The sequence below is a fragment of the Carassius gibelio genome, chromosome A9, assembly GCF_023724105.1.
Source record: "Carassius gibelio isolate Cgi1373 ecotype wild population from Czech Republic chromosome A9, carGib1.2-hapl.c, whole genome shotgun sequence".
Lineage (NCBI taxonomy): Eukaryota > Metazoa > Chordata > Actinopteri > Cypriniformes > Cyprinidae > Carassius > Carassius gibelio.
Window position 1 is genome coordinate 8,683,580 of NC_068379.1, and position 16,556 is coordinate 8,700,135.

Consider the following 16,556-nt stretch of genomic DNA (forward strand, 5'->3'; position numbering starts at 1 on the left):
TTTGGTAAATCTTTTAGACACAAGACTAGTTTGGTAAATCTTTTAGACACAAGACTAGTTTGGTAAATCTTTTAGACACATGACTAGTTTGGTAAATCAGTTGGCTAATAGCTCAGTTAGTACTGATACAGATGTCGAACATTGGTGAGATTTGGCCACAGTCCTCTTTCAGTTCCAAATGCAGCGGGACAAAATCACCCACTTTTATCCCTCCGGTATTCACTCAGTGCTCATGCAAATGTGGGTAAATCAGCGGGGCATAGAAAGCCCTCAACAAATTGCAGGTGTTAGGAAGCCGAAACAAAGGCCACTACAAGCCCTAATGGCATCCAGCATCATTAGCAAGTCTTTGATGTGCGTACTCAACTCACTCTTTTATCTCCTTCTCCCCCTCTCAGCCCTTCTCTTTCTACATCTTACACTACCCCGCGCTCTCCTTCTGTCTTTCTCCTCTAACCCGCTCTCTTTCCACGGTTCTTCATTAAATCGGTCTTCGGGGAGGGCGCCCACTCCTGCACCCGACATTTGTTTGGCTCTTATGCCTGTCTGTCTGTCTGTCACACATCAGTCAGCGTAAAAGCAGCACGCTAATCTGCAAATATCCTAAAGTACCTGTTTATTCTGAGAGGCGGCGAGCAAAGATGGCAAAAGAAAGTGTTTACTTTCATTCCCAGTTTTATTATCCTGGCGCGATTAAGAGATGCGGGCTCGAAGGAAGCATTTACTAGCAAACTAACATATACGTGAGCACAGGAGTGTGTGTGTTCTTTGGTATCAATGGCAGGTTACCTGCTTTACATCCCAGCAGGTTTGAAAGAGAGGCTTTGGAAACACTGCTATTCAAAACTCTTCCTTTGAACTCTAGAGGATATAGAGACAGGACAATGCCAGCCTATTTGTGTTCCCCCTTTGAAGTCCACCCTGTCTATTAGTATGAGAGAGTGTGCTGTCTGACAATAAATACCGCTCTATCTAAAGATTACGGCTGCAAAATATCTGAAAGGTGCCACATTGCTCCGCATACTTGAAAAAGAAAACACATGCTCTAGAACAAACAGTTAAAACCGACAGGAAAAACTCTTCGGTGTTGTATGCAGACCACATTAAAAGAGCTCGTCGGGTGTTTCAGATGTGGAGGGTGCTTTAATGAAGGCAAAGAATAGGCCGTCCTGGTTTTATGGAGCGTAATTGAGATATTAAAGAGCACAGGTGCAGGGCCAACTTTGTTTACAGGAGCTGAGCTTCTGACACAAGATCAGGGATCGTCGGTAGCTTTAGCTTGTCAATAAAGCATTGTATTTGACAGTTTCACAGCTCTGTTTAATTCTCGACCTGCTTTTGATTGCTAAAAGTCACATAGAGTTTCTTCAGTCTTCGTTAACCAAGGATGCCTGCTGAAGAACAGTCTCTACCGTGAAGGCAAACTTCAGAAGCAAGCACAAAAACTAGAGAGCTTGTTCAAAATTGATTTTTTTATGGCGAAAAAGGCCAAAATAATCTGGGGAACAAGATCTCTCTTAATGGATTCGGTGTTCTTTAAAGAGGCACTCGCGGGTGTTAGAGTGACCTATTTCAGCTGGCGCTTTTCTGAGGAACTAAATATTCTCCCACGGGGAATAATGCTCACACAATATTCTCATTACCACCTCATCCAAGCGCTAGAAAACTGGACACGGCCAGCTATGATTAGAACTAGAACTGATACACACACTAACTGAAAGCGTTATGAACACAACTTTGCGATGATCATTTATCTGCTTTGCCATTGTCTGCAGTCAGAGGGATTACTGTCATTTATAATTACGCTTTAATTCAAATTTTAAGTTGCATGTCCCTTGTAACAAACAAGAATTGAATCTACACTTTCAGTTGAACTTAAAAATTAATTCTAAAACCCAAATCTGGCTAACGCCTGTTTGCTATAAGCCTCATGGAAGTTGAGTGAGTACAGGCCATTTATGAACAAGGAGGTTATTTGTTCAGTGTCATACTTGAGAAAGCATGCATGTTCACAATGCATTCAGATAACTGTTCATAATGTGTTCAACTCACAGAAGCCTAATATGTGTCTTTAAAATGAAACGTGTTTTTCATATATGTTTCAAACTTGGCATAAATTTTAACAGTTCAGTGAGAAACGACTTTATGTTGCATGTAAAAACGATAAGAACCTCTCTCTGAGAAAGGAAAAATAATATCAGCTAGATCCAAATAAGGACAGTTAATTACAAAAACGAACAAGTGAAACTGGACCACACTAAAGAACACCATCATAAACATTCAGAAAACTGGAAAACAAATAATATCTCTCTTAACAACAACAAAATAGGCACTACAAAGAATCCCCAAACCACTAACAATAAATCTGCACTGTCCATGAAACATATAGCAAATTTAGATCAGCCTGTCACAAACTGCTACTGTGCTGGAGCGAGCGGCAACGAGATGCAGAGACGCAGGACAATTCTCAATAAAACAGTCTTTAATCATCTGAAACCAAGGGTTAAACAGGGCAGACAGGAACACACGTAGAATGGAGAGGAAACAAGGGGCAGAACACACTTTATAATCAGTACTAAACAAGGGGAACGAGACGAGACACACCTGAAATCAATGAATATAATCATCACGAGAGAGAAACTAGGTCATGGAGAGCGCATGGGGAGGGAAAACACAACATAACAGGTTCACAATCCTGACACAGCCATTCTCAAACTCATTTTCTTCAGGACGCACATATTTCACAGCGTCTGCTAGCAATTCTACAGGATAATTGTAAACAGAGACCTATGTAAAACACAAGAGGAAAATCATCCGCTTCTTTAGTGACAGATATATACTGAGCAAATGCCAAGTTGGCTTCTTACCAAAATGTCACACATCAGATAATACACTCTGTGTACTATAATTGGCTAACAAATCAGCCGAAATATAGGCAAAATCTTCCACTTCTTCATCAATTTCAAAGAAAAGAAATGTTTTTTGGCATGTGAGTCTCTAAATCAGATTGACTGACTGCAGTATTGCAGGAAATTCATTATCAAATCAAAATAAACAACTGTAGCAAACACACAGATCCCATCACTCCAATATATGCATCAATAAACTGGTGAGAACCCAAACTTGAAAGTTTAGCTACAAGGAATGTGAATTGCTACTATAGAAAAAGGTATGAAACTGGTCAGCAACTGCATGTATTTATATTTACGTTCATACAACACTCATGTACTTCACTTGATATCCACGTTTTATTGACAGTACCTCTTTAAAATGTATATTTGAAAATGTGTGCAATATGTTTTATATTTTTTGAAAACTTTGTTATTGTAACCTTGCCAATGCTAATGAGCCTTTTATTGACCCCCAAAAAATTAACTGAAAGAGAAAGACAGAAAGATATGGAGGAAGTTTGAGAGAATAAGATCTGTCTACATCTTCACTAAAGATCAGATATTCTTGTGGGCCCTGAGGGGTCAACAACTGCAGATGAACCAAATGATATGCAAATAATAATAATAATAATAATAATAATAAAAACAGTGCCACAAATTGGCTTGTGTGCGTGGTGCGGCCCTTCTCATCTCAGAGAGAGTTTTGTCTAGAATTTTTCATCTACACCAACATCACGGCAGGATGACAAATGGAGTTTTTGAATAAAAGAGAAATAATAATAATAATAATAATAATAATAATAATAATAATAATAATAATAATAATAATAAAACATGGTAAAAGAACAAAGTTGAAAGCAATTTGAAATGTGAGGCATTCACAATAGTCTTATCTTGCTCTCCTCATGTCTTTTTGTCTCTGTGTTTCTCTGAGGGGGGATCAAACGCGAAGAATCACTTTTCATGTGCTAATGTTATCTGGCTCCTTGAGGAGAATTCAAATTAATGATTGTATCATTATTGGTTTGATAAACTGTGTTTAATGAAATAATTATATCAAGGATGTAATCAAAAATAAGAAAGACATTGGAGGGTATTCCTCAAACTTTCCATTACCACGAGAGGCTTTGAAATGCAGATATTGCCTGATGCCATGAGATAAGGTCAGATTCATCTCTAAGAGTGTCATAAACATCAAAAAAGGGCAGTTGAATATTTGGTTCACAGGGCCCTAAAAAAAATAGGTTTAGACAAAAAGGAAAATTTATTTTAAAATACTTTATTTATTCTCTGATTTTCAGCACCATTTCAGTGTTTATAATATAAAATATACACTTTTTAAAGTTATGAATTACCTTCATAACGTTTCATAATAACCCTATTTTGACACTGGAATCACAATTAGAAATGCCAATATCAAATATTATAACTGCTTTCCTCTTCACTTCTTCCAGACTTCACAACTTCTTCCAGACAATCACATTAACTAGCAACATGATGCACTAATACGTCTCAACAAAAAAGTGCCACATTATTGTTTGGTTTAAATTAAACCGTTTCTTTCTTTCACAAAATTCTGAGTTTATTTAAGCAATTCTGGGTTTACATCTTGCAAATGGCAAGTTTCTGAGTTTTTTTTCACACAATTGTAAAAGTCAAAATTACCTTATTTTATCCTTTGGTGGAAACAAGCTTCCTAGATATCTATTCAATTATGTAATAACATAATATAATGCAACATAACTTAACATTAGTTATCTATTTTATCAGTTCAAACAGATTGTTGTCAAAGTTGGTTTGCTCTTGTTAAAATAAATCTATTTTCAAGTGTGTGGTAAGTGTCTAAAGTGCTTTGTGGGGTCACTGTACATGGATAAAAAGTCAACAGAAAGTCAGAGTTTCTGCTGTTGTGTCCTTAATGACTATTACGACACCACAGGACGTCAGTGTCTCCAAACTCAATGAGCTCTGTCATTAAATTCTTCATTCATTCATGCTATTGTGACATCTGCACTGTCTGTCATGTGTACTAAGGTGAAACAAGTCGGATCTGACAGTCTGCCACAGCAAACAAGACTACAATCACTGAAAGAGGAGAAAAAAAAGTCTGCTGTCTGCGAAGCTCTCACCAACTGTCAGCACGCGTCAAAGCGGTGGGCGGAGCACAGCTCATCTGGAGGAGATAGCAGGAGGGCCAGTGGGCGTGGCGTTCTTAGGGTTTGGGGAGGGGTCAGATAAAATCTCATCCTCAGGGACAGACAGTAATTGATAATATTCATCCTCTCCATCCAGAAGCTTGATCTGCCTGAGATAATAGAGAGAAATATAAAGGGTCACTGATACATTAAGCCAAACAGAGCATAAACTGTAAAAATATAGGTATGGTAAGCTAAAAACTTGCTTCTTGTAATATCTAAATTAACTGGATCAATCCATTAAAATAATATATTAATATAACTGAATTAACCTGACTTTATTTTTTGTAAGGGTGAGATCAAGATGTTTCTTAAAGTAAACATAACGTGGAATTTTTTTTGTGAATGTCTTTGTCAATATTTTACATGAAAACCTATTTGACATAACAGCCTATGACATTTTGAAAATGTGTTTATTGTAGTTGCTGTACCTCAATTTTTCTTTCAAGTCATCTAATTTTTTAAAAACATCAGAGATTGTACTTTTTTCTCAGAATTTTTTTTTACAGGATTGATAAGAGTATCGTGTTAAAAAATTTTTAAAAACTATTTTTAGGTATGGTATAACTGTGTGTTTTGTGTTGAGTACAGACAGCAATGAGAACAACATGGAGGAGAGAACAACATAATCTTCCATTTTGATATGATAAATACTTCTAATCAAATTACTTAAATAGAAATATTTAAACGTAATCTCTCAACTAATATAAGCTCATTAAAACTGCATAAGTAATAATGATGATAAATTATCTAAATACTGTTAAAAATATATTTAAAATTCCTTGAAAAACAGCAGAACATGCAAATTTCCCTAATCACATCCTAAATGATATTGGCTGCACGTGTCTTTTCGTTTCCATTACAAGATACTGTAATGACCTTTTAACTATCTCAACTAGTTACTCTAGCTTCACATATTCTCTGAGGTCCTCGGATTCAAAACATCTTGACTTTCCTCTGTGGTTGGAAGGTCATTTGGTATCATGGAAATCCTGAAACTCACTCCACACAGCGACTTTTCCATCCACTCTTCTTTTCTCTCAATACTATTCCCTTCCACTAACTCTTAATGTGTGTTTTTTTTTTTTTTTTTTTTTTGTTGAGTTTCTTATGTCAGTCAGCTGCATTTGTGTCTGAAATTTGAACAAACCTGAGTGCTATAAATAACAGCCAATAAATTAATAAAACAGTGTTTTATTTTAAAGTTTTAAAATAGCCGAACACATAACCAGAGAGCTTAAAACAGCGAACTAAATGCAAAAGAAAGTTGCCTTATTTTTTCACCGGGGTTAAAAATAACAAATATATAAAAGAAAAAGCAAGAAACAGTTAATCCTTTCATAAAGAGCGCTGATATACAGCCTGCTCGAAGTATTAGAGGAAGCAGGCTTAACTTCACAGACTGTGAGGTCACATTGCTCACAATTAATACATGCATTCTTATATCACGCTTCTCTCCTCCCAAAAATAATAGAAAAAATGGCCTTCTTATAGTTCGTATTTTCAGCTGTGCATTTGCATGAGAAGCAAACAGAGCCGAGGTCGTCTCGGCTCCCCTCCTGAGCTGGTGGGGTGTTTAGATATGAAGAAGGAAAGCTGTTATTTACCCCAGTTTTCTGGGTTTCCTCTTGCTCCCCTGATAATCCAGACTTCTCTGCAGAGAGGACACAGAACCAGTGCACGCAAACACATATGGACAAACACACACACACACACACACACACACACACACACACACAGAGTTAGAAAAGCTTCAGAAAAGACAAGCACGAAGCAACGAACACGCGCGAGAGAATCATTAATTTTTTATTCAAAGTGATTTTGTGTTGAATGTGTGCAGATGCTGATAATATCAGAAGTCACAGCATAATTTTTCTTGATCAAAGCGCACGGGGCTGAGGCTGATGAGGCAGGCATCTTGCTCGGCTTTGATAAACCACATCAATTATTCACCGTGAAGGGAGACATCCTCACATGAAAGCAACAGATAAAGCGCCAAAGCACATGGTGGAGACAACAGAACGGCGGAGCGGCGTGGGGGTGGGGGCTCGGGGGTCTGGCACAGGTAGCTTTAATTGTATTATCATCTGGAAACAAAGTTAGACAAAGGCTTCCATGAAAGGCTTTGAACTCACATTGAGATGGTTGTAATAAAGACTGTCTTCCGGGCTGTTTAGGAGCTTGGGCTGCTGTCCTCTTCGCCGAGGGGAACGGTGATGTAGCTTCACCATTGGACCTGCGGGACACACACACACACACACACACACATGCATCAGTGACATGTCTCCCATTGTGTTGCCCTGCAGGAATTGTACAAGCAGAGCGGGACAAATAAAGCTGACAGCTGCAACATAAATACATCACACTAAACATTAGTGCACTGCAAGATTTGCACATTTCGTGAAGAAAATGTGAGTTGTGCTTGCCCTTACAAAAGTTGCTATGCAGTGGCATAAATGTGTTCTGAGTGTAATTTGTAATTCGTGTGTTTTCATTTTGGTCAATAGACATGGCTTCTTCAGTATTTTTCATCCTTTTTTTGCAGAATGTGTATTTAGCTAAGAAAGTACTGAGTAATATAAGGTAACTAAATAGGTTAAGGTTAGGTTTAAGGGTTAGTACATAGTTATTACCCAGCTATTGTAATTGCAATAATAAGTACATAGTATGTCCACACAGAACAGGACTGTAAAATAAAATGCTACCCAAAAATCAGTAATTGTACACCACTCCATAACAAGCCAAATCATTTGAGGTGTGATTAATGTCCTGTTCATATTAAACCACTTTAAGGTAAGTTACACATGTAATTACTTACTAGTAACAGTTATTACAAGTAATTACAAGCAATTAATCCTAATCATAAACCTACCAATAGTCTTAAAGTAAGTACACGTACCTAATTAATATTTCACAATATTTAATTACACATACAAAATATCAAAAACAAGACAAAATCAATTTGAACAATTTTTTTGTTCAAAACACTATCTATACATTTACAAAGTTCAGTAATATTTTTTATTGTCTTTGAAAGATGTTTCTTACGCTCAGCAAGTCTGCATTCATTTGATAGAAAAAATAGTAAAACATAAATATTATGACAATTTCAATTTAAAATAACTGTTTTATATTGAGATATGTTAAAGGGGTCATATGATGCTGCTAAAAAGAACATTATTTGGTGTATTTGGTGTAAAGAAATGTGAAATGCGGTTTAAGGTTCAAAAGACACATTATTTTCCACATACTGTACATTATTGTTTCTCTATTGTCTTCTGAAAAGCGTTGATTTTTTAAAGGCTTGTTAGTCTGAAAAGTAAGGTGTGCTCTAATTGGCCAGCTATCAAGTGCGTTTTGATTGGCCAAATACCTCAAGCGTATGACAGCAGAAATGTTACACCCCTAACATATTGTGATGCCCTGTCCAGCTGGAGCAACGAGACATAAACAAAACCCATTCTAAACGTGATATAAACATGATTTCTAGTCGTGTCCTTTTTTGGAAGGCCAAATACAGTTGTTTTCGCTTTCTCAATGAAACAGTGTCACACACACCGGCCTTGAGTGAGCGTAAACACACTCAACACTTACATAAAATGATTATTGTGTTTTGACTATTGCATTTTTGCAGTTTGACTATTGATTTTAATGTTTTGACTATTGCAGGTTGAACGACATTATGCAGAAGAATACTTATCCTATCTACCGTAGGGGGCATCATTTTTCACAAAACTGGATCTCTGTAATGCTTATCATTTCGTTCACATCATTCCATGAATAGAAAACCACTTTTAATAACCCCAGGGGACACTTTGAATATTTTTTTCTTCCCTTTGGCCTTTGTAATGCCCCTGCGGTATTTCCAAGGACTCGCTAATGATGTGTTGAGATATATGGTAGATCAATTAATTTATGTCTACCTGGATGACATACTGATATTTTCACTTTCTTTCCAGGAACATGCTCGACACATCAGGCAAGTGCTTCAGAGGTTGTTAGAGAATGGGCTTTTTATCAAGGCGGAGAAATGCATTTTTCATGCACAATCTGCTCCTTTTTTGGGATACATCGTCTCAGCCGAGGGGGTGTGCATTAGAACCCTGCACGGGCCTCAAATTTAGGCCCAAGCCTGGCCCTGGTTTGAGACGCTCAGGCCCGAGCCCGACAGCTTATCAGAATTACCGGCCCAAACCCACACTTCTCCCAAAACAGCTTATAGCCTGTTTCAGCTATCAAAAAATATTCAGTTTTGTATGTAATGGCAAAGTGATCATATTTTGTTTATTTTTTTTTTTATTAAGTTAATTTAGAAAAATGTTTGGAGCATTTTTTGTTCGTTAAATATCAATTTAACCTTCTCAAATCATCACAACTTGCCTAAAATAAAGTGCACAGATATACTAAAACAGTTCAAGCATATAACAATTATTAAACATTTAACCTAGATAAATGTGCACTATATACAACAGTTTGTGCAGACGCTTCAGGACATGGAGATGCCAGCATGGTCACTTGCATGTTTTCTGTGGACACACCATCATTGTTGGTCATAAGGTAAGAGCAATTCATCATTCGCAACTGTAAAGGGTCTACTTTGGGGAAGACTGCTGACACCTTGCACAAGGAGTGAAAGACACAAAAGGTCATTGCAAAAGAGGCTGGCTGTTCACAGAGCTCTGTGTCCAAGCATATTAATAGAGAGACGAAGGGAAGGAAAATATGTGGTAGAAAAAAAGTGTACAAGCAATTGGGATAACCGCACCCTGGAGAGGATTATGAAACAAACCCATTCAAAAATTTTGGGGATATTCCAAAGAGTGGACTGCAGCTAGAGTCAGTGCTTCAAGAAACGCTACACACAGACGTATGCAAGACATGGGTTTCAGCTGTCGCATTCTTTGTGTCAAGCCACTCTTGAACAACAGACAGCGTCAGAAGCATCTAAAGACAAAAAGGACTGGACTGCTGCTGAGTGGTCCAAAGTTATGTTCTCTGATGAAAGTAAATTTTGCATTTCCTTTGGATATCAGGGTCCCAGAGTCCGGAGGAAGAGAGGAGAGACACACAATCCACGTTGCTTGAGGTCCAGTGTAAAGTTTCCACAGTCAGTGATAGGGCTGTCACTTTAAGTTCGAAAATCGATTGCACAATCGATCGGACCAACCAAAAAAAGTTTCGAAAATGAAAATAGGTAATCGATTTTAACCAACTATTAATTTAAAAAGAATTAAACAATTAAAAAATATAGATGTAACAAAACTCACAAACAAGCAGAAAAAGAAAATAAAGAATTCAGAAAGTGCAGTAGGCATTGCGAAAGCTAGACAGAAAATACCAGCAATTTTACGCGCCCAGTGATGTCGAAAGCGACCTCTTATGCTGCATTCACACCAAACGAGAATAGAGCGTCTGGCGCGAATGATTTAAATTTTATTAAGTCAATGTAAAGATGCGTTTACGCGCGTTTGGAGGTCTTGCATCTAGTTACAGGAGATTCTGAGTTATGAAAAGGAGCCACCATTGCCAGCTGACAGCGACCAGCTTTTGTGGTGGAAAATTGTCAGTAATATATATATGCATATATATTTTTTAGAGAATGTTGCACTCCTGTTGCTGTTTGTTGTTCTGCATGAAACTTCATCCCAATAAATAAGAAACATTGCTGACTTGTGCGTTTCCAGCACTCTCTTTACGTTCATCTGTTATTTGGCGTTGAAAAAGGAAATGTCTTCTTTTTTTTTGACATGGAAAATCGATTTTGCAATCGATTCAATGAACACTTATGTCTTAAAAATCGAAAATTATTTTTTCACAAAAGTGACAGCCCTAGTCAGTGATGGTTTGGGGTGCCATGTCATCTGCTGTTGTTGGTCCACTGTGTTTTCGGAGGTCCAAGGTTAAAGCAGCCGTATACCAGGAAGTTTTAGAGCACTTCATGCTTCCTGCTGCTGACCAACTTTATGACCAACAGGACTTGGCACCTGCACACAGTGCCAAAGCTACCAGTAGCTGGTTTAAGGACCATCGTATCCCTGTTCTTAATTGGCCAGCAAACTCGCCTGAAATTAACACTATAGAAAATCTATGGGGTATTGTGAAAAGTAAGATGCGATATGCTAGAACCAACAATGCAGAAGAGCTGAAGGTCACTATCAAAGCAACCTGGGCTCTCATAACACCTGAGAAGTGCCACAGACTGATCGACTCCATGCCACGCCGCATTTCGGAAGTAATTCAGGCAAAAGGAGCCCAACTAAGTATTGAGTGCTGTACATGCTCATACTTTTCATGTTCATACTTTTCAGTTGGCCAAGATTTCTAAAATCTTTTCTTTGTATTGGTCTTAAGTTATATTCTGATTTTCTGAGATACTGCATTTTGGGATTTTCCTTAGTTGTTGGTTATAATTAGGGGTGCTCCTATCACGATCGGCCGATCGTTATGCGCATCTCGTCAGTAAAGCCGGTTATCTAATCAGCGGTTAATTACATCAGGTGCGTGATTTCACACAGAGCAGCTGTTACTACACAGAGCCATTGTTAATAGAGAAGATGCGCAAATCCACTTCATTTTCAGCGTTTATTGGCGCATCTTCTCAGTTAACAACGGCTCTGTGTAGTAACAGCTTCTCTATGTGAAATCACGCACCTGATGGAGATCCGGCTTTACTGACAAGATGCGCATTAACGATCGGCCGATCGTGATCGGAGCACCCCTAGTTATAATCATCAAAATTAAAAGAATTAAACATTTGAAATATATCAGTCTGTTTGTAATGAATTAATATAATATACAATTATATACAAGTTTCACTTTTTGAATGGAATTACTGAAATCAACTTTTTGTTGATATTCTAAATATATGACCAGCACCTGTATATCTATAGAAAACTTTAAAATAGTACTTAATGAAATAAAACAAATTGAAAACAAAAACTATTTTATTATAATCATAAACCGTATAGATGCATTTCTTAAAGGCATGTCTAATGAGGAGATGGCGAGCACTGCATGTTACGGATCACTCGGAGACAGAGGAGTAACAGATGAAGTAGATGTTTATTTTAAGACACAAGCAGAGGAGAAGGTGGTGAGGAGTGGATGGGAGTTGGGATTCCTGCCGGGAAGGAGGTGAACACACACACACGCACCGTTGGGGTTTGGAGGAGTCTTCGGGAATAATCCTTGGAGAGAAGATGAAGGCGAAGTAATCCTTAGAGTATATCCTTGGAGAGAAGATAAAGAGGAGTTAGTCCTTATAGTTTGCGCAGATGAATGATCTTGTCGCGAACGTGACCGGACAATGACTGGGTGCGTGTGTGTGGCTTTTATAGTGCTGTGATGGCTGGCAGGTGATGAGGATCAGGTGGTGATGGTTAGAATTCAGGTGAGGGTGTGCGCCGTGATTGTGTGGAGGTGGAACCTGGCATGTTTGTAACAGTACCCCCCTCCCCAGGGCCCGCTCCTGAGGGCCGGGGACCCCGATGACGTGGTGGGCATCCTCTTCCTCTGGGAGCAGGTCGGTTGGGGTGCATGGAGTTGAAGGTATCCAGCAAGGCGGGGTCCAAGATGTCGTGACAGACCATGTAGACAGCCAGACATTCTGACCGGGTTGGTACTGGGGGGCCTCGGAATGGCGTAGGTCGGCTGTCGTCCTGCATCTACGGAGCACCCATTGCAGTTGGTGATGGGCAGCGTCCCAGACCCTCTCGCTCTCCCGGAACCAATAGTCGACCGCGGGAACATCTGAGGGCTCTCCAGACCAGGGGAATAGAAGTGGTTGGTAGCCGAGTATGCACTGGAAGGGTGTGAGTCCGGTGGTGGGTTGACAGAGGGAGTTCTGTGCGTACTCGGCCCACCCCAGGAATTGGTTCCAGTTATGAAATCCACCCCTAGGTGTGACCACGGGCGGTTGGGAACGAGCAGAGGATGAAGTTTGCCAGATGGTAGATGGCAAGGACTTTTTGACATGGCGCAGCTGGTATATCCACTCACGTATCTTCTGACATCCGAGGCCATGTTGGGCCACCAGAAGCGTTCCCATAGCAACGAGAGGGTTCCATTGACCCCCGGGTGACCAGTGCCAGGTGATGTATGGGTGGAGTGGATGAGAGGAGTGCGCTATGTCCTAGGGATGTATTGGAGACCTGGTGGGCAACCCGGCGGAGTGTTGTTGGGGCCCTCGGCTGGAGGGACAGTTTCTGCAGACCAGGTGATGGGGGCGACTATGACCTTGTCCGGAAGGATGGGTTCGGGGTTCTCCGACTTTTCTTCAGGTGCATAACATCTGGACAGAGCATCGGCCTGTTTTTTTTAGGTGATGGTAAACTGGAAGCGGGTGAAGAATAGCGCCCAGTGGGCTTGTCTGGGATTGAGTCTCTTGGCTGCTCTATAAGGTATTCCAGATTCTTGTGGTCTGTGAGTACTTGAAAAGGATGTTTGGCTCCCTCCAGCCAGTGTCTCCACTCCCCCATGGCAAGCTTGATGGCAAGTAGCTCCCTATTGCCAATGTCGTAATTTACCTCCGCCGAGTTGAGTTTCCTGGAGAAGGCGGCGCATGGATGGAGGCGGCTGGGTGTCCCCTGCTGCTGGGATAGGACCGCTCCCACTCCGGTGGTAGATGCGTCCACTTCCACAACGAATGGTAAGTCCGGGTCTGGATTCACAAGGAGTGGGGCGGTCGTGAAGGCCTGCTTCAAGGTTTGGAAGGCTTAGGTGGTGGCAGGAGTCCATGACAGGGACTTGGGCTTCTCGCGAAGAAGGCTGGTAAGCAGACTGGTGATAGTACTAAAATTCTGAATGAATCATCTATAGAAGTTGGCGAAGCCAAGGAATCGCTGAAGTTCCTTTATGGTGCTAGGAATGGGCCAGTCCCTGACGGCGCTTACTTTCCCCTCGTCCATCCGGATGCCACTGCGGTCGATGGTATATCCAAGGAACTGCACTGAAGGTTGATGGAATGTACACTTCTCTGCTTTTAGGTAGAGATGGTAGTCCTTCAGGCGTTTCAGGACCTCCGCAACGTGGCGTTGATGTTCTGCCTGGCTCTGGGAGTATATCAGGATTTTATCGATGTAGACTAGGACGAACTGATGAAGGAAACCCCGAGCACCTCATGAAATCCTGGAATACGGAGGGGGCGTTTACAAGTCCATACGGAATCACGCAATATTCATAGTGGCCAGTAGGGGTGATGAAGGCGGTCTTCCACTCATCCCCCTCACGTATCCAGATGAGGTTATACGCGCTGCGGAGGTTCAACTTGGTAAACACAGAGGCACCACGGAGATGTTCCAGGGTCGCTGGGACGAAGGGAAGAGGATAACGAAACTTCTGATTTATCTTATTGAGGGCTCTGTAATCGATACATGGCCGTAACCCTCCATCCTTCTTGGCCACGAAGAAGAAGCTGGAAGCAGCAGGGGAGGTAGATGGGCGGATGTATCCTTGAGCCAGCGCCTCCCTGATGTAATCCTCCATGGCCTTCTCCTCCAGGACGGATAAGGGATAAATCCATGCCCTTGGCACTGGTTCACCAGGCAGCAGATCTATAGCACGGTCCCACGGCCGGTGTGGAGGCAGCTTGGAGGCCCGCTTAGAGCAGAAGACAACGCTGAAGGGGGCGTAGCATTTGGGTATGGAGATGGACTGGTTCTCGACAGGGCTTTCAACGGATGTGGAGTAGACTGGTAGTGGTTCGGGGGGATGTTCCGCTGGAACAGGACAGCCGGAGATACATGATTGAAAGCAGGCTTCGCCCCACTTCAGGATTTCTCCGGTCTTCCAGGAGATCACCGGGTTGTGCTGCTCCAACCATGGGCGCCCTAAGATGACGTCAGCGGTGGAATCCTCCAGAACCAGCAGATGGATGTCCTCGTGGTGAAGGAATCCAGTTTGAAGAGAGATAGGGCCCAAGCAGTGGCGTACATATTTCTTGCTTAGCGGCCTGCCGGTGATTGCGTGGCCGTGGTAGGGAGCCTGAGCTGACGGCAGAGGGCGCCGGAGATGTAGTTGCCGGCTGACCCAGAATTGAGGAGGGCAGAAACTGGAAGAGATACATCAGCCGCAGTAAGTGTCACAACAGTGGTGAGTGGTTTCATTTGATATTGTGAGGGAAGGATGGCACTTACCATGGGACGAGGAGGATGAACGGGGCATCCAGCTATGGTATGCCCCGAAGCTGCACAGCACAGACACAGATTCTGGGCCAGCCGTCTTTGATTCAGATTCAGATTCAACTTTATTGTCATTGCACATGTGGGCATAAGGCAACGAAATACAGTGGACAGGGGAAGAGATAACAGCAAAACATTAGGAAAGAAAGGAGAAAAAAAAACCAGCACCCAGACTGTGCTCCTATGGGAGCACCGTTTGAGAACAGTAAAAACACCACAGCACAAATGCACATATCAATACACCATAAACACACGACTAGCAACTGGGGATGGAAATTTGGGGGGTCGAGGTGATCCAGTCCAGGCAATCAGCATCCGGTCCAACAGCAATTATAGCGCTGGTCACAGGCCCGCTTGCCAGACTGGCGGAACAAAGCGGCGAAGGCGAGGGATGGGGGTGTGGGGTGAGTGCATATCTGTATATCTGTAAGAGTTTGTGTATTTGTAGGCCTGGAGAATTGTGATTCTCTCTAGATGCCTCAGTCTGCAGATTATACCGCGTCACAGCAAGTTGCCATGGAGACAGCCTTGGTCAGGTCCTAGACAGAGTCAACAATCAACAGGTGTGGGGGGAAACGGGTGAGGAACGCAGAGTCTCTCGCTGCCGTGCTTTCCAAGGAGAAATTTGTTTTCCAGCCAAGGCCAAGCCAAGGCCAAGCTGGTAGTGGAGCCGAAAGAAGATAAGATATCAGTTGTTTTGGTCTAGTAGCCGCATTCCAATTTAACGGTCACTATGATTGTCCCTTTTGGTCTCCATATCCTCCAATTTCCCTTCCAAAGCCGTGAGATTCACCGTGATGTTATCCATATTGCGGTAAATAGTCTCAGTCTCAATGCTGACCGTTCTGCCCACTGCTTCAATCATGACGGGCAGCCTTATGAGGCTTTGAACAGCTGTTTCCGTCTTCTTAATTTTCCGATAACCCAGGGCAAAGCCTAATCCAATCAGCAGAAGACCTGTTATCATGGTTCCGAATAGGTAGATGTCTTCAATGTCCTCCACAGAAAGAGCCGCCAGACACACGACCCGCCAATTCGCCCACGCGTCCATCGTGTAGCCAGCTGCAAACGTTCCGGCAGGGCAGTCAGGTTCCCCCGAACCCAAGCTTCTCGTAGAGAAGATGGTGTCAATTGTGTTGAGAGACCAATTTATCAAATCCATGTTTCAGTTTAGGATAGTTTAGGATAGCAATGCAGAGAGAGTCTCTCAAAGTAGACGAGACAAGAGAAACAGGCGAAGCAGGGAAGACAGGGAGGAGAGGAAAGAAATGCGACCGCCTCCTTTGAGAGCT

General features: G+C 41.6%; 1 protein-coding gene across 2 annotated transcripts in view; it reads right to left on the reverse strand.

Annotated features, from left to right (window-relative positions):
* The window catches only part of myo3b (myosin IIIB), a 146,034-nt gene that overhangs the window by 4,781 nt on the left and 124,697 nt on the right, over nt 1-16,556 (reverse strand). For both annotated transcript variants that reach the window (XM_052606909.1, XM_052606908.1), the window contains 3 exons: nt 7,222-7,322; nt 6,694-6,740; nt 5,021-5,196 (listed from right to left, as the gene is read on the reverse strand). In XM_052606909.1, the coding sequence (XP_052462869.1) occupies nt 5,061-5,196; nt 6,694-6,740; nt 7,222-7,322 (284 nt within the window). In that variant the 3' untranslated portion in view covers nt 5,021-5,060. The remainder of the gene's footprint in view (nt 1-5,020; nt 5,197-6,693; nt 6,741-7,221; nt 7,323-16,556) is intronic.